The 18,004-nt window shown below is 45.0% G+C and overlaps 1 protein-coding gene across 1 annotated transcript in view; it reads right to left on the minus strand.

Moving 5' to 3' along the window:
- Positions 1–1,285: 1,285 nt before the first annotated feature.
- Positions 1,286–18,004, minus strand: part of OVA2 (tRNA synthetase class I (I, L, M and V) family protein) — a 122,526-nt gene continuing 105,807 nt past the window's right edge. Inside the window, exons 18-22 of the mRNA XM_087372987.1 lie at positions 2,823–2,951; positions 2,664–2,737; positions 2,323–2,572; positions 1,666–1,845; positions 1,286–1,564 (exon numbers count right to left, since the gene is read on the minus strand). Of these exons, the coding sequence (XP_087229113.1) occupies positions 1,316–1,564; positions 1,666–1,845; positions 2,323–2,572; positions 2,664–2,737; positions 2,823–2,951 (882 nt within the window). The 3' untranslated portion in view covers positions 1,286–1,315. The remainder of the gene's footprint in view (positions 1,565–1,665; positions 1,846–2,322; positions 2,573–2,663; positions 2,738–2,822; positions 2,952–18,004) is intronic.

Raw genomic sequence — 18,004 nt, forward strand, 5'->3', positions numbered from 1 at the left:
AAGGTGAGATCTCCCCTAGGGTGTTGTCTCAGACCCCAAAGCCTGCTCACGTATAAGGTGAGATCTCATCTCTTGGCACTCATCATCAATCCATGGGCTCTAGTGCATCTTCCAAGTTGGGGGTGTGCTGTGGATCGAGTTGTAGGCAAGGATCTGGCAATGGCATCCAAACCATTGATATAAGGGTGTCAGAGGTATGGTCGAGGTTTGTATATCTCGAAGGAAGGTTAGTAGCTCACGAGACAAGTGGCTCATATAAAGCCCATCAAGGGCATGCTTGAATTGTGTCTTTGGGTGGGGGCAGGAGGGTTGCGTCTTGTGGCTGGCATGGGAGATGAAATACCGAATGCTAGATAGGAGTGGTGAGCGCCGAGTATGGAACGAGAGATAGTAAAGCCAGATACTCATGACACAAATGTTGGGAAACCCACCAAGTAGTCCACTATGCTTCTGCCCTCTCCATGTGGAAAGCAAGTGAGTCTTTTGGAGAGAGGCCATCTCCGGAGGCCATTCTATATGCCTTGTACTGCTCCCATGTCTAATAAGTGTTTCCCATACCCTGTCACTTGTGATGCATCCTCAGAGTGTCTCACTATCCCAAGTTCAATTGGGTCTATCATTGGTACTCTGAGGATATTTAATCCAAAGTCGAGTAAACCCACCTGTCTATTCCACGTATGCGTATTAAAGTCACCTAAGCGTAGGATTTCCCCCTGCCTAGAGAGCTTCATGATATATTATCTTGTATGGGATATGACTCTCTATGGTTACATACGCATACTATGATGTATCCAAGGGGAAGTAGCATATCGCAATGAAGATCGGATATGTGCCAAGTGACTGAACATGGATCCACATATGTTTGTTTGCTCTCTTCCAATCACACTTACAAGAGGTCTCAAATGTTATATAAGAAGAATTGCCAAGCCTCCAGAGCCTTGTATCCCAATCTCTCCTCATCTCCTTCCTATGGGCCAATTCAGAGGTATCCTGTCAATGTGGGTAGCCCTCTCTCTAGAATCTCATGTGTCAGTATAGAAGAGTGCATCTCATGTGTCTCGGTATAGAAGACTACATCTCTATCAATGTAGGTCTATTGTTGGGTGTGAGGAGCAAGTAATAGTCGAGAAGAACTAAGACATGTCGAATAGTCTTTGTGAAGCGATTTGCTGAGTCATCCTTCGTGGGAATGTAGGACAATTGAATATCTCCAATTGACAGGCTCTCGTGAAAAATAGGATTACGTGCAACGACCATCGTACTTAGTCGATGGGAACAAATGCAAGACAGCAATAGAATGAACGTGTTCCCAAAATTAGACAGCCAAAACAGCTTCAGGCTTGGGTTGCATTCCTTGCTTTACAACCCCATAACACCGTTGACATAATGTGGGATGTTCATCAAATAAGCCAACTGCTGTAGAGTAGTTCCAGCATCTTTCACACTTGCTTCCATCTGCTTTTGAAATCCCAACCCACAGATCACCCTGACCTTCCAGGACACTGCTTCCTGTGTATTCAATCCCTAAAGATTCCACATCCTCCGTCGAGTACAGCAGGTCTACCTGCAAAATTAGAGAGTCTCAGAACCACTTTAACAAAACCATGACCTATATAGATCTAATAAAATCCATACTTTTGCTTATTGCTCATTAGTTTGTATTACCTGAGAGGTGATAAATACTCTGTGAAGCCTGTCAGCATCATTGTCTGAGCTTGCCATATGCTTCAATCTTTGCATGAGTTTTTCACTGCTAGCATACAAATAAACCTTCGCATCCAAATTTGCTCCTATCAATTTTCCAGCTCTTGCTGTTTCTAACACTTTGTTGACCTCTGCTCTGATCTGTTACCAAAGATTTACTTTATAATCCCTTCCTCCCTCTCTCTCTGAGTGGTTGTACACACATGTGGGTGCATTCCCCCTTTCCCCCAATTCCCTCCAGACACCCAAAAGACAAAAACAATGCTTTAGAGATACAGAAGTTTATAGAAGTTGTGGGTGAAAACAAAAAATTAGTGCCATCCTTGTATACACATAAATTCTCAATTATGGAGGTATCTCAGTTAGTTAGAAGATCAGCTCACATGACTTCAAAGCGCAAACGATAGAGAGAAGACTTTGCAGAGAGTTGAAAACGGAAGACTAAGGTTGCATGCCAATTAAATGTAGTGACAGTTATGAGCCCAGAAGCAGAAAACATAGCGCAAAGACTTTGCAGCAATAAACCCTATTTCACTCTATTTCAGCTGCCACCTCAGATTATTGGCAGGCCTTCACAAAAACTTCAGAGCAGAAAGACACAGAAACAAAGACAAAGACCTGAAGAAGAGTCCTCCAAAACTCGATGTCCTCCTTGGAAATTGATTTCCAACTGGCCTCTACTGTAGGCCATCCTGCTTGAAAAACATATTCTGCTTTCGATTTATCCTTCAAAACATACGGGAAAGGAAGATGTTGCCATACATCCTCAGCCATGTGCGGTAGCACTGGTGCAATCACACGGGCTAGGCACAATAAATGTGCAGCAAGTACTGTTTGACAACTTTGTCGTGTGTAGCTACTCTTGCCTCTGAGAAGAAAACGTATCCTGTTTAGAACAAACATAGCTTCACTAAGATTGGACCAACTCTAAAATACTCTGATAAGTAGACAGCCCTCACCCCACATAAAGCCGGTCTTTTGCCACATCGAAGTAGAAATTTGATAAGTCCACAACAGCAAATCGTTGAATCAACTGCATGCACACAAAACTTGTAAACAAACTCCATTCAAGAGTGGAGATTTAAGCCAAATCTTTTTCTATGCAATTGAACAGTTACCTGATAAAACCTGTAGAACTGATAGCAATCAAAACTTTCTTTGATCCCATCCATAACAGTTGCTAGCTGAAATAATGTGTACTTATCAATCATAGGAAGACTGTCATATGGTACAGTACCCTCTGTTGGCTACAAAACAAGAGAATCTCCATTAGAAAAAACGTAGTAGAGGACTCGTGACAATAAAAAATATTGTACTGAAAGAGAAGACCCCAGGTTTTAAACAACACCTGTTCAAGGATAGGAATGAAACCATCACTCCACATCATCATTCTTACAAGAGTCCATGACCGGAGAGATGACATAAAAAGTGGACAACAAAGTATTTTGGTTTTTTTTTTTCCAGAGAAAAGAACTTCTATTGATGCTTGTAAAGAACGATCATACAAGTTGGCAATACCATAAAGGTGCCAACCATGAAAATCAACGAAAAATTAAATGTTGATTGTCAGAAACACACTCCTACTGCTAGAGATCCCAGCTCACTGCCTAGGGATTCTCTGTAACAGGGGCTAACAACCAGGGTGGGGGACTATACAACCATCTGATCCCTCTTGGGGTGATGTGGTAGAAAACACCTGCAGGCCAAGCCTTGCAGAAAAGTTCCCATCGTACAATGGGAAAAGTTCCCATCGTGCGACAGTAGGTCGAGAACCCGAAGAGCCTCGCTCCCAAAAGGCGCGAAGCGTGAAGATGATGTCCTGCCAGATGGCTACCAAGGTGGCGGGACGGTGGAGCATGGTGCAGGTCCATAACCCAGTTGCAGCGAGCAACCCAAATGTTCCAAGCCGTAATGCTGGCTACTGTCTCCCACACGCTGTCCTCCAACGCCAAGCTCCAAGCAGAGCCCTCTACAAAAAGGGCCGTGTCATTTGCAAAACCCTGAGTCCAAAAGCTCCTTCTCCTGCCGAATCGGGAGCCTCATACTCGTGAGTCCTACTGACTGAGACCTCAAAAAATACCCTAAGGCCTCGGCCACAAAGAGGAATAAGAAAGGGGGAAGGGGGCATCCCTGCCGAACCGAGCGGGAAAGCGAAAAGGCCTCCCCCATGTAGCCACCAATAAGTATCTGGCTTGAACTACCTGATAGAGGGCTGAGACACCCCTCATCCAGTGATCTGAAAAGCCAAGCCTCTGCATGGTGCCCTCCAAGAAAGACCACTTCACTTTGTCATAGGCTTTCTTGAAATCCAAAAGCAAAATCACGAGAGGCGAGACTCCTCTCTGGCCCAATCCAGTGCCTCCCAAAAAGTAAAGATGTTGTCCAGGTCCTGGACAAAGCCTATCTGCGTGTCATGGATGATGTCCACTAGGTAAGGGCGAAGCCGCAAGCTCAAGACCTTGACCAAGATCTTGTACGCAGTGTCCAGGAGAGTGATCAGTCTCCACTGTCTCAGGTCCGAGCAATACCCCTCCTCTTCGGGATCAAACATATCCAGCCACGACTCAGGGTCGAAGGGAGAAAGCCCGAGTCGAAGATCTCCTGAAAAGCCTGCTAGATCAGCTAGGCCAGGAGTGGAGGATAGGAACCTCCAAGGAGGCATCGAGCAACCCCCACTTGTTTCTTTCTTTCTTTATATCCTTAGCCTACTGATGGACTTGGTCCCATAGACAACATATACATGTCACATCACTAAGATGGATAGCTAATCAAACACTAACCTTAGACGTGGGTACCTTTTAGTGTGCCCCCCCCCTCGCTCTCATTATATTTGATGTTTTTTAATCTCATAGATCTTTTGGTCTTTTGTAGATGTCCATGAACTTTCTTTCTTTCTCTCCCTCCTCCTTCCTCTAAAGAAAAATAATAATATTTCACTAAAAGCACATACATAATGTACCTTAAAACTATTTTCCAAATGGTGCACGTACAAGTAGTAAAGTACTAGCACCGTACGTGTGGTACCACCTTGGTCTTGTGATGTAAAAAGGCTTGGAATATCCTGGTTAGAGAACTAGTGGTAGGCAGCACCCTTATTGCAGCTGCCAAAGCATTGTTCACCAAGATGGGTGTCAACCTTGCTTGTGAGGCATCTTGGAGAGTGGGCAAGGTCGATGCACCAACCAGGTCATTGGTAGTGAGATTCCGGACAGGAACGGATAGGTCCACCCTCATGAGAGTATGAGGGAAACCTGAAAGTTACCATGAAATTTTTGGATGATGATCTCACGCTCTTGCAATAAGAGCACCGGAGGGAGGGGATGGTACAGGTGATGGCCAACAAGACAAGAGGGGATGTGGGCTGCCTATAGAGATGGAAAACTGATTATTCGAGAGAGAGCAGAAAGGGCATAAAGGGAAGAGGGGGAGATGGACAGCACATGACAGTGTCTGGGCTGCAAGACGGGTTTAGAGAATATATTAAGTATGGCGGTGTGGAACTGCAATGGCACCCTTTAGTCTGATCCAAGGGGTTTTTCAGATACCTACACTGATAGAGATGTGGCCTTATATATTGATAGGTGTTAGCAATTAGCCCTGGTATGGCCTTGTAGGCCAGTTAGGATCAGTCAACCCTCAAGTTGACTTCATTGGTCAACACTTGTGGTTGCCTTTGGAGGCCACCACTTGTACTTTCTCATTATCCATTTGCAAGTACTTCGTTTTCCTCACATGTTGCTTGCTCCTTTGCATTCCACTTGCAATCAATTTCTCCCTGCACCCAACAGCGGTATCAAAGCAGGTTCTTGCTCCTGCATGCCTCCCATCTATGGGTTCTTGCACTTGCTTGCCTCCCATATGTTGTCCTTTGCTCTAGCTTCAGCAGCCAGTTTCAGCAGACACATCTCCAACAGCACCGTATATGATTGTAGCATCGTCCATATAAGTCAATGTTGCACATATCTGCGTAAATATCGACCGTACGTTCTACGCCACTCACTGCGTCAGCACCGTACAACACAATGGTACGGACCATAATCATTCATACAATTGTACTTGCGCAATAGCTTGTTCATCTACAATTGGTCCATACACGTTTGGGTTTCGTTTGTACAACATCAGCAATTTGCATGTATAACTGTCAAAAATCTACAGTACAGTACTTGAAATCGTTTGTAGAGACTACAAGAATCGTCAGTACAATCACCATACAATCGTTCCTACAATCACCTTTCAGTTCTGCAATTTTTTTCGTAAACTATTCGGCAAATTGTACAGATGGTCGTCAGCCTTGTCCATATAGACGTTTTCTGCCACTGCCTGTTGAATAGCAAATTTGGGGCAAATTTTATTTGCTGCAGGTCAACATTCACATTTTGGGGCTTTTGGCAACCACATTTTGTAGTCAGATTTGGACATTTGCAGCTATTAGGAGCTTTCCTTGATTTTGCCCTCTTTTTGTTGCAATTTTTCACAAGAAATTGTGGCTTATAACATTGATCTGCAATTTTGCAAAGGACAAGGCATTTGACAGATTTTCGAGCATCTTCCCACTCAGTGTGAGTGAGAATCGCAGACATTTGCTATTTTTAGTGGTCTGATTTGGCAGATTTTGGGGATTTTATAGATCAACTACAAGTTATTGCAAGCAAGAGCATTGACAATGGCTAGAAATTGCAGCACATTAGGTCACATTGGCAAGATGGCAACATAACTTGGGAAATTTACCGATTTGCTCTCTTTTTGGCATATTTGCCCTCTCAAAATTAGGGGTTTTTTGCCAAATTTGCTGCCAATTGCAATGACATTTGCTTGATTCAATGCATTTTCCCTTTGATTTGGATACTTTATCCTTTAGACTTTGAGGATTTTGTATCCTATGCCCTCTATTTGTGGTCAGATTTGCATTGAACAGCTTTGATGGCCCACCCTTAGTCTCGTGGAATGCTTGCCCATGAAGACAAGCTTGATGGTACCAACTATCCCATGTGGTCGTACTTGGTGCACCACCTATGGTATCCTAAATTTTTTGGGGTATTGTAAATGGATCAGAGACTAGACCTATCTCCCCACCATAGGCACCTACTACCACTGCATCCACTCCCACTTCTGGTTCATCCAACCAGTGCTCCCACAGTACCTGTTGCAGATCCTCCAACACCCGAACAGATTCGTTGGGATCATGCATGGGATACATTGGCCAATCTCCATTAGATTCACAATGAGGCCCGGGTTGCCTATTTACGCAGATAGGTGGATAATGCTAAGATGAACGAAGGGGACAGCATGGATGCCTATCTTACCAAGATTAAGGATTTTAGAGAGCAGCTCATCAATGTTGATGACATTGTCCCAGATTCACCGGTAGTGCCTGATACTTGATCAGCTGCCATGTGGACAGCATAGAGAGGAGTATATTGGCAAAGAAAGCATCTCTAGGTGGGCAGATCTGAGGCAGCAAGGTCCAGCGATTGAGCACGGACGGAGAAGGAAAAATCACGCAGTAACTCCAGCACAAAAACAAGGTGCTGACCTGGCAATGATGTCAACAAGCTGTACAGACCTGACCAAGGCTATTCTAGGGATTGGAAGGGACCAAGATGGAGGCGGATTTTCAGAGCAGGAGCAAGGCGCTGCAGGTGCTGCAGTTTTGGCAATGATTTGGAGTAGGAAAGAGCCCCGACCAAGGCTCGAGAAGCCTGGGGTAGTAACTGTGACCACACAGGCAGGCAGGCCAGCAAAGGAGGCCAGCGTAGCCTGGCTATAAGGCTTGCAAGCCAGCCAACCAGGCTAACCTGGTGGTCGGCTAGTTAGGGCTGCAAGTCGGCACATAGGGGGACTGCTGGGTCGGCCACCAAGAGGGAGCATCAGGATTCTTCTTGCGAGTGGAGGCTGTTGCGAGCAACCCAAGTTCGAGGGAGGGGTTCACTAGGATTCTTTTTCTTTTTGGGCTACACTTGCAGCCCACATAGCTTGTAGCTCATTTGCAACTTGTCTCTCCTAGGTTTTCTCTTTCTTTTCGAGGCAACAAGGGCCCTTGGGGCCTATATAAGGAGGGCCATTGGGGCCTCTCGTATCTCATCACTTGAAGCAACAATTCACATCACCTCTTTCAGGAGGGGCAAGGCTTTTGTTGTTTTACATAAAATGACCATGTCTACATTGGGCTCTTTTTGATTAAGATGCGATGATACAGAGAGATACTATTGCAATAGGTCGGATAGTAGTAGGAGGTGACCGCGCCGGATGATGCTGAGGTAGACCGAGCACAACATGTCATGAACTTCTTTGCACTTGAGTCAGCTCCACGACATAGTGGAATGGAGGAGGAGTAGTTAGCTGACATGAGAGCACTGTAGATCAACGGGAGAGACGACACGACGCTATTGAGCGAGGGACGCAAACACCACACACGATACGAAGAGTGACCAGAGCACACACGATCGAGGTCCAGTCTATCTCAACTCTACTTAGATGAGACCGCCAAAGACGAGGTGTCACTCGACATAGCCCATCCAATACAGATGTCAAGGAGACCACGCCCTTCACCGCAGCAAGGGACAGCTCGACAGATGTAGATTAGGGATATCTTTGCAGCCCGCTGGAGAGCCACCACGGTGCCCGGTTTCAGCTTTTGAAATTCAGTTTTTCAGTTTTGTTTGTGCTCTTGAGCTTCTTTAGCTTCACATAGCACTCAGCAAGGGCCCTAGCATGCCCTTTGCTTCAGCACACTGAGGCTTGTATGAGTTCCTTCTCTTGGTGTACTTTGTCCCATAGGCCCGTGAGGTCTCCCAAGGACCTCTCTCGCTCTCTCTCTCCCCCACCCCCCCCCCCCAAACCACCCCCTACCTCTATCGCAGCATTTTGCCGTGCGCAAGATTCATTCTCCCGCTGTCGTGACCCCCCAGGGCCCACTTGTGGTGCTGTTCTGCATCGCGCTTGTGTGCCACCCCCCTTGGGAGCTGTTCTGTGTGCCGTGTCTGTACTACTTTGCGACTGTACCAGGCCCCCTTTATGGGCTGCTACTGTTGTGCAGCAGGTCACCAAGCCCATCCACAGCGTGCCTTCCACCTGACCCTCCATTGAGGCTGCGCAATCACCCTTCAGGACACCCGGGCCTATCCTAGGCCCTAGAGCTGCTGCACCAACCTCCCAAATAAAGGACTTGCCAAATCCACAAGGACCTGCAAAAGACGACATTGGAGCTATGAAGAGCCCGTACTAGGGCATATGACAGCAATTTCGAGGTACCTCAAGATGGTGAAATGAACTCACCTGAGAAAAAAAACAGACGAGAGAAGGAAAGAAAGTACAGCTCTATATGGATGGGTATTCTGAAAATTAATGATCAGAAAGGCAGTGACCAGCACATCAAAATCATGCCTCACCACCATGAAAGAAGTCTAAAAAATGCAGAATGCAGAGATTGAGAACTTGCAGAAAAAGACAAGGAAAAACAATGAAGAGACCATGCATAGATTGTGTGCCTCCGTGTAAGAGAAGATGAGCAAGTGGAAAACTGAAATGCAAGTGCAGCTGGGAATTAAAATAGGCAAAATGCAGGAAGAAATGACTCAAATGCTAGATATTAAGACCAACCAACATGCCCTAAGGATAAAAGAGTTGGAAGATAAAGTGATCAGCCTACAAGGAGAAAATGAGGCCCTAAAGGCACGCACCCAAATGGAAGATAGTGAAATCCAGCCCCTCATGAATGAGGAATTGAATATAGACTAAGGCATGCAAGGCACTAGAGGAATTCAAATCAGAGAATGCAAAACTCGAGAAGGATATGGAGCCCTACAAGTCACCATGCAAGGGGAAACACGAAGAAATCTCTCAGCAAATAATTGAAGTTAAAGCAAAACTGAAAGAATGCACTGAAGTGGTCAAGAAAGGCACATCAGTCCCAAAAAAAGAATCTATTTCTGATGCATTAGAGGAGGAGAAAAGAAGACACCATAAATCATTGAATGTTCTTGTTAGAGGCCAACCGGTGGAAGCAGAAGAAGAAGAAGAAGAAGAAGAAGAAGAAGAAGAATGTATTACCGTCTTCTGGGGGCCGAAATACCGACCCATGGGACCCATAAAAGTCACGATACAAGTGTCTCCTTCCTTTTATGGAAGGGGGGGAGAACAATTATTTTGAAATACATTGAGTAATACAACATTCACGATATTTAAGAACATTGGCAATATAGTTACCCAGAGTGGCTATATGGCTATGAGGGAGCAAGCTTGCTAGGGTGTCGTGTTCCTCTGTAATATTGTTAAAGTCCCTCCTTATGCAGGCATACCGTGTGCATGTAAGGAGGACATGTGCTTCTGTCTCTACTTGTTCTTGGTCACACAGCTTGCAAAATCTTTGTTCCCTTCTTGTAGCCGGCTCTCTTCCATTAGCAATTGCATCATTAAGCAAAGAAACTAGGCAAATTCGTGTGTAGTCACCTGCCCATTTTAGTAGCTCAACCTTTATATGCAATGTGTCATCTGCTTTTCCATTGGCCATTTTCTTCAGGCCCTCATTCATATCGTCCACAGAGAAAATATGTGAGCTATGTCTGTGGACATAGGTAAGGCATGTGGGTGGGTGTAGAGTTGCTTGGCATATTGGAGCATTTCTTCATCTGTGAAATCTCCCATGATTTCTTTTGATCTCCCTTTAGTTTGCCTCCACGTTCCTCTCGGGTTCTTAGCAAACTCAATGGCATCTTTCCACTCTTTGTCTAGCTGATATTTCCTCTTTTTTCTCCGAGTGAGTACATGGAAGTGTTTTTCAGCCTCTTTACGTTGCATGTCATTTGGCATCTGTTTAATTTTCAGCCTGGCTTTTATGCATTCATCATCAAACCATTTGTTTTGTGGTAAGCCCTTCGTGCATACTCTCCTGATCTTTTTTTGACCCATGAATGTATGTGCAGCTGAGAGTAAAGTCTCTTTCATCTCGCTCCAGTTCAGCCTGCAAACCTCCTTAATAAGAGCATCGGTAGTGTCCGCATACTTCTCCCTCTTGTCTATGTCCATACGAAAAGACCAATTCTTTGCTGCATGGACTGGAGTTTCTGCCAAATGGGGTATGTGCATTTTGAGATAAAGGGGAGTATGATCTGATTCTGGATACTTTGGGCCAATTATATAATCATGTACCAAATTTACTGCATCAAGTGAAATTAAAGCATAGTCTACCACACTTGATCCTCCACTAGCTGGAAAGCATGTGGGAACTCTTGTATGTGGAAAGAGGTCTGATCCATTCAGCACAATCATATGAAGCCCATTCACTAGGCTTGTCAATGCCTCTCCATGTGCATTTACTTCCTTGTCCTCCGAGTGTCTGTGCCACTTGGGGTCTATCTCAATTTCTTTGTCTTTGTCATATTCATGCCCTGTAAGTGACTGAAACTGGGTGTCCCCAATGCGTGCATTCATGTCTCCTAGAATCAATACTCTCCCCTTGGCATTGAATTCCACCAAATCTGAGCACAAGTCTCTGTATGGATCTGATGCATCTCTATCATAGCGCTGATAGTACGTCGACCCTAAGTGCGGTATGTAGCACCCAACTATGTAAAGTGGTAGGGGCTCTGCTTTCACCATGATCCAAATGAACCGTTTATGAGGGTCATCTTTGCATATGCTTATATTATCTCGTAAGTGTTCTTTGTATAGGCATGCAACTCCTCCTTGCCCTCTTGTACTAGTGTGTGTTTGGCATATTGAATGTGTTACATATCCATTGATTGGAGGTAGTCTATGCGTATCCCTCTCCCATGTCTCTGCAAGAAAGACTACATCTGCATCCTCAAGCACATCATTAAGGCCTGCCCCCTTCTGCCAGGGGAAACCTCTGCAATTCCAAAACATTACTTTGATTTCCTTCTGGGTCCCATGAGCCGCGTATCCCTAGAGGGTGGTGTCCTCTTTTGCCTCTTGTCTCTTCTTGCGTGCTTCGTAGGATTGGCGTCTTTCAGCTTGTTGCTTGGGTGTTCTATCTTCAGTGATGAAGTAAGAGGTTCCTCGTAGGTATATCCTGCTGTTATCTAATATAATTGTTCTTTTCCTTGCATCCATCATCGTGCATACAATTGCCCGGTGGTAGTCTTTCTCTTCCTTTTTATTGCCGACGCTCCGATGGCAGATGCCAAGGCATTGGTCAACAAAATAGGCATTAACCTCACCTTTGAAGGGGCATAGACCGTTGAGACCTATGATTGTGAGATTCAGGACAGCAGCATATAGGTTCACTGTTATGAGAATGAGAGCAGCGTTGAAAGGAAAAAGGACATATCTAGGATGATGATCTCACGGTTTTACAGCAAGAACATCGCAGAGCAGGGATAGTTCGAGTTATGGCAGCAAGACAGGAAGAGAAGTGGGCTGTTTGTAGAGATGGCAAAGTCATCATAAGGGAGAGGACAGAAAGGAGGAAAGGGAAGATAGGGATGCAAGCAACACGTCACAGTGTCGGACTGATAGGATTGTTCCACAAAGCAAAGTAACAATAGCTGTGTGGGATTGTAATGGCACTCTTTGGTCTGATCCGAGAGGCTTTTTAGAGACATACCTGATTGAGATGTCAATTTTTACACGGAGACGCGTGACAGTCTGTCACGGGGACGTGAAGTTATGAACCGTGACTAACTTTGGCTTAGGGGACTAGTCCAGGGAAAGCGACACTTCCCAGAAGTCCCTAGGTGCACACACTATGCCTACTTGCCAGGGGCAAGGCAAGGTTTAGAGGGGTCTAAATGTTGGGCCCAAGGAGAATGTTAGGATACTGATTGTAGAGTTTTGCATGCAGGTGCTCAATAGTCACGAGATGATGCAGTTTGCATAAACTACACGAAACTTGAGATGGCAACACAAAATCAGAGTTTATTAACTCAGGAAAAAACACAGATCTATAGCATCACCTGTACTCGGTTTTTTGGCGTTTACAACTTGTAAAACTAGAGACCTCTATGGACCCTAAGGACTCTACTAGCAGTTGCTAGAGCTCACGAAGAGCTAGACACGACATACAGGCACAAGGCCTTTCGACAAAAGGACCGACTTCTATTGCAATAAACACAGTTATAGGAACCGCCACCGATTCCTCAAATCTCCTCGTCGTGAAGCTTTGCCATCTCTCACCAAGTGTCTCCTCATGCAACAAGCAGCCAATCACCTCCTTCTAATGCATGGACCAATCCCTGCCGTTGATGTCATCTTCCCATGCACTCAAGTCCACGACTACGATCCAATAGAAAGCCTCCACATCACCTTAGGGAAAAACCATGTCTCCATGAGGCTCTCTCCAACAATCCCCCCTGAAGCCGAATTCGGAGGACGGAAGAACTGAACTGAAAATCTATCACCCACTCATCAAACAAAAAAACTCTTGAACAGACTAGAAAATGATCTACTTACAAAAAGCCAAGATCATCTATAACGTTTGCATGCTTACGAAAAGTCTATGCAATACAAAACGCTGTTCATGATTAAAAAGTCCAATCCTGATCTGTCAGTCTCAACTAAGCCCGCCTCCTCTTCGTTTGATGAGGATCCTTCAGCTACGCATGCTTTGTCCTTCAGAAGCTCATCCTTTTGTTTCTTATAACAATGTTTCTCTAAGTGACCTTCACGTCCACAATAATTGCATACGCGGCTATCTGATCTTCCTCTTCTTGAAGGTGGAAGTCTTTTATCTTTTGCTGTGTAAACTGTATCACCAAACGGTTGCAGCAAATCATCGCGCTTTTCTTCGCTCAAGAGAAGACCAACGCAATCAAGATAATCAACACCGTCATCGAGCCTCAATATTCTTTCAGTCTTTGAGTATTTGGAGGGCAAAGCCTTTAAAAGAATTGCTTTCTTGTCTTTTGCCTCGACTCCAAGACAAAGATCATGCAACTGCCTAAGGATCGACTGCATCCTATTAAGAAACGTGACCAAATTTTCACTGTCATCCATTTTTAAATCGAACAACTCTTGTTTCAATATTGCTTTTGAATGCTTCATACAAAGCCCAAACAAAGTCTCCAAGATCCGCCAGTTTTCTGACGCCGTCTTCTTCACATCTACATGATGAAAATAATATGGATCCAATGCTCTTCCAATAAATCCCATTGCCTTGTTGTTTCTCTGATTCCAGAAGGGTAACTCTCTCTCAGCTTCTGGTCTCTTCTCTGTCCTTCTGCATCAGATAAAGTGGAGTGGCTAACTACCATGAAGAAAAGTTTCGACCATTGAATCGTACAAGGGAACTGTCTGACTTATCTGACTTTACAACTTCCATTTCTTTATCCTTCAAGTATTGCTCTGAAGCAAGCCTCCGTCAACAGATCACGCCTTCTCCTAGCAACTTGACTGCGAGGTTGTCTGCAAGCATTAAGAAAACAAGGGACTGAATATTCATAAGACACGCTTCGGAAAGATCTCTTCGACATGCAGATTTGCTACCTTCACAGGTTCTTCTCAACACCGCTCTGATACCACTCTTAGAATAATGATTGTAGAGTTTGTTGGGGGTAAAGGCACATTGCCAACCCTTAATTAAAGAATTAAAGATAGGACACCTATGACTGTCTTAAGACAGTCATAGGGTAAACCTAATCCTAATAAAACATAAGTGAGTTTGTGGTGTGGCTCACTATCACTTCACACCCGCACTAGAGTGTCACTCTCTTACTCTCTCTCCCTTCCTCTACTCTTCCCCCTCTCAACTGGTATCAGAGCCTATCAAGCCTCCTCTCCCTCTACCTCATCCGTACCGTACGGACGTACGGACAGATCCGTACGGCCGTACGTCGTCCGTACGACCGTACGGACCAGGGCGCAGAGCCGTACGGCGGCGCGTTTTCGAGGGGAATACGGCGGTCGTGGGCTGCAGGACTTCTGCGCGGTGCATTTTCGCGGGTCACCTCCAAGTGTATCGCATTTCGTACGGCAGATCTGCAGGCTTTTCGTTGCGGGCGTGGGCGTCGTCAACCTACTGCAGTACAGCAGCATAGCTGCTGTGTTTTCTGCAGCAGTTCATACATCAGCTGTACGGATAGTCCGTACAGCCGTACGGACTGCCGTACAACTTTGTACGGTTGGCGTCGACATCAGCTGGGTACAGCTGGGTACAGAAGTACAGCATTTTTTCTTTTGTTGCAAAAATCTCGTTTTTTTTTTTGGGGAAGTTTGCACCGATAGTACACAGGTACTCTGCAGGGACAAAAGTACAGCAGGTACTTTGCAGGTACTGAAAAGTACAGCACATTTTCTGATTGGAAGAGGAATATTCCTGAAGCATTCTAGCAGTATACTGTGCATTTGTTGAGGTACATCAGGTACTCTCGTGTCACTCACGCTTGAGGTGACTTGTGCCACAGTGGTGGTGTTTGTGCAGTTACCTGTCATTCAGGAAGGTCAGATGCTTGTTTTGCAGAAGCTTCTATGCATTTACTGAGTGCAATTCTCAGTTTTGGGTGACCTTTTCAAAGGGCTTTTGCCTGGATGTGTTTGCAGTATATGCCTTGAGGCAGTGTGTAGCCAGGGAGCACACATTTGCTTTATTTCCGCAGTGCATTTGGTGACATTTGTTGCAGGTCACATTCTTTGTACGCACTTTGAAAATCTCAGTTGAGCCACGCTTGGTCAGGGCGCATCGAGTTTACTCGGTCCCTAACTGCCCATCGTTGACAGTGCTCAAAAGATTTTCTTCTTGGTGTCTGTACGTTGTGATTTGTGTTGTTACTGAGTACACAGGGGCAGTCTATGCATTGCACATTGTCAAGTACAAGTGTCAGAGAGATTTCATATTGCATGCTACCTCAGTGTTGAGGTGTTCTCCACTTGATTCAGGTGTCAGATCAAGGGGCTTTTGCCCAGACTTTGTTTGATACCACTTGGGTTACCGACAGAGATCTTCAGATGCATTTTCTCCCCTTGGTCTAAGGGTGATTGCTTGGGATTTATCCCATTTACTGTTGCAGGTTTTGTGACAGGCTGAAGGGTCATTTACTGTTTTTGGGGTGTTTGTCAAGTGGTTTCTGCAATTTAACTCAGTGCCATACCTCATCTGAGGTGGGAGAAGTGATCAGTACAGTCAGTACAGCAGTGTTTACAGCAGTGTTGGTGGTTTTGTCAGATGATTGTGCACTGTTAAGCACTTGTTGAGCAGCAACAGCAGTCTGAAATCACTGTTTTTATGCCTTTTTTGAGCTCAGAACAGTTTGTCAGAAGGTACAGTATTTGCAGGGACATTTACTGTTTTGCTGCAGATTTTACTGACAGTAAAAACAGCACCATTGAGAGTGCTTCTGGCTCTTGAATAGAGCAGGCTTTTCTGAGAAATCAGAACTTTTATTCAGTCTTTTTACTTCCAGGGAGTCAGGTACTTTCCTCATCTGATATGGCATCAGAAGGAGGTGATTCTTCAATTCTGAACATAAAGAAACTGGAAGGAGCACATAACTATGCATTATGGGCAGAACAGTGCTTGAATGTACTTCTGTTAAAGAAGATTGCTAAGCCCATAAGGGTAAAGGGTGTCAAGCCATCTGATATGGCAGCTGATGACTGGGAAGAGCTTGATTTGTCCGCAAGGGCAGCTATCATGCTCACTATTTCAGACACTCTTGTGTTCAATGTACAGGCTGAAAAGACCTCTTATGGTCTATGGCAAAGACTAGAAGAATTATATGCCCAAAAGAGCTCAGCCAGTAAGGTTTATTGGCTGAAGAAGCTGTATGACCTCACACTTGAGTGAGTTCAATGCTATCTTTACACAGCTGATTGCACAGGGGTTGAACCTTGATGAGGAGTTCAAGGCTACTTTCTTGCTGTGTACCCTCCCCGAGAGTTGGGACACTTTCAAGACCACCCTGTCAAACTCGAATGCCACTCTTATTTATGCTGATGTAGAAAGCTCTCTCCTTATGGAGGAGATGAGCAGGAAGAATAATGCGGGCAGCAAGTCTTCAAATGCTTTGCAGGTACAGGACAGAGGCAGGACTCAGCAGAAGGGGAGATCTGCTAGTAAGTCCAAATCCCGCAGTCAGTCCCGTGGCAAAAAGGACATTGAATGCTTTTATTGTGGCAAGAAGGGACATGTGAAGTCGAAGTGCTTCAAGTTCATACGGGATCAGAAAGCCAAGAAGGCTGAAACAAAGGATGCAGGAAATGCAAGCAAAGGCAAAGGCAAGGCCAAGGCAGATGACTTGGATGCAGTGAATGTTGCAGCAGAGGACAGTGACAGTGACATACATGATGTTTTATGCTCTTCTGCTGTAATAGCACATGCTTTGGTTATTGATGGCCATGACATGCACACCTGGCTCTTGGATTCAGGTGCCTCTTTTCATGTTACTCCTCATAGGGAGTGGTTTACTTCCTATACAGGTACTCATGGAGTTGTTCATCTTGGAAACAACTATGCATGTCAGATTGCAGGGATTGGCAGTATACAGATAATATTTCCTGATGGACAGTCATTTATGCTTGATGGTGTTCGCCATGTGCCGCAAATCAAGAAAAATCTGATTAGCACTAGCTTATTAGATGACAGTGGTTACCACACCACATTTGGGGATTCCAAATGGGTGATTACTGATGGCCAGACTGTAGTGGCTGAGGGTTTTAAGAGTGATACCTTGTACCCTCTTTATGTTTCCAGTGTGGGTAATCATGTTGTTGCCATAACCGAGCTGCCAAAGGTTTCATTGTGGCATAGCCGGTTGGGACACATGTCTGTTAAAGGAATGCAAGAACTGTCACGTTTGGGTTATCTGCCGCCTCTCTCTTTTTCAGATTTGCCTACTTGTGATCATTGTATTTTTGGCAAGCATTCTGTGACTCCTCATAAGAGGAGATCTCCGCAGAATAGAGCACCACTTGATCTAGTGCACACTGATTTGTGTGAGATGCCACAGTTATCACTAGGGGGTGCAAAATATTTTATTACTTTCATTGATGATGCCACACGTAAGGTGTGGGTCTATTTCTTGAAGCATAAGGGAGATGCCCTAGATGCTTTCAAGAGGTTTGTCGCTCAGGTTGAGAATCGGACAGGTCGTAGGCTGAAATGCCTCAGATCCGATAATGGGGGTGAGTATGTGTCACATGCTTTTGTGCAGTTTTGCCAAGCTAAGGGCATCAAACAGGAACTCACAGCCCCTCATAATGCATCTCAAAATGGTGCAAGTGAGCGGATGAATCGAACTATTCAGGAGAAGGTTCGATGTATGTTGTCTTATGCTGCATTACCCCATGGCTTTTGGGCAGAAGCCGTGCAAACAGCAGTTCACATTATTAACAGGTCACCAAATAAGGC

The sequence above is a fragment of the Dipteris shenzhenensis genome, chromosome 3, assembly GCF_047967505.1.
Source record: "Dipteris shenzhenensis isolate YYH24624 ecotype China chromosome 3, Dip_SZ_1.0, whole genome shotgun sequence".
In the NCBI taxonomy this organism is placed as follows: domain Eukaryota; kingdom Viridiplantae; phylum Streptophyta; class Polypodiopsida; order Gleicheniales; family Dipteridaceae; genus Dipteris; species Dipteris shenzhenensis.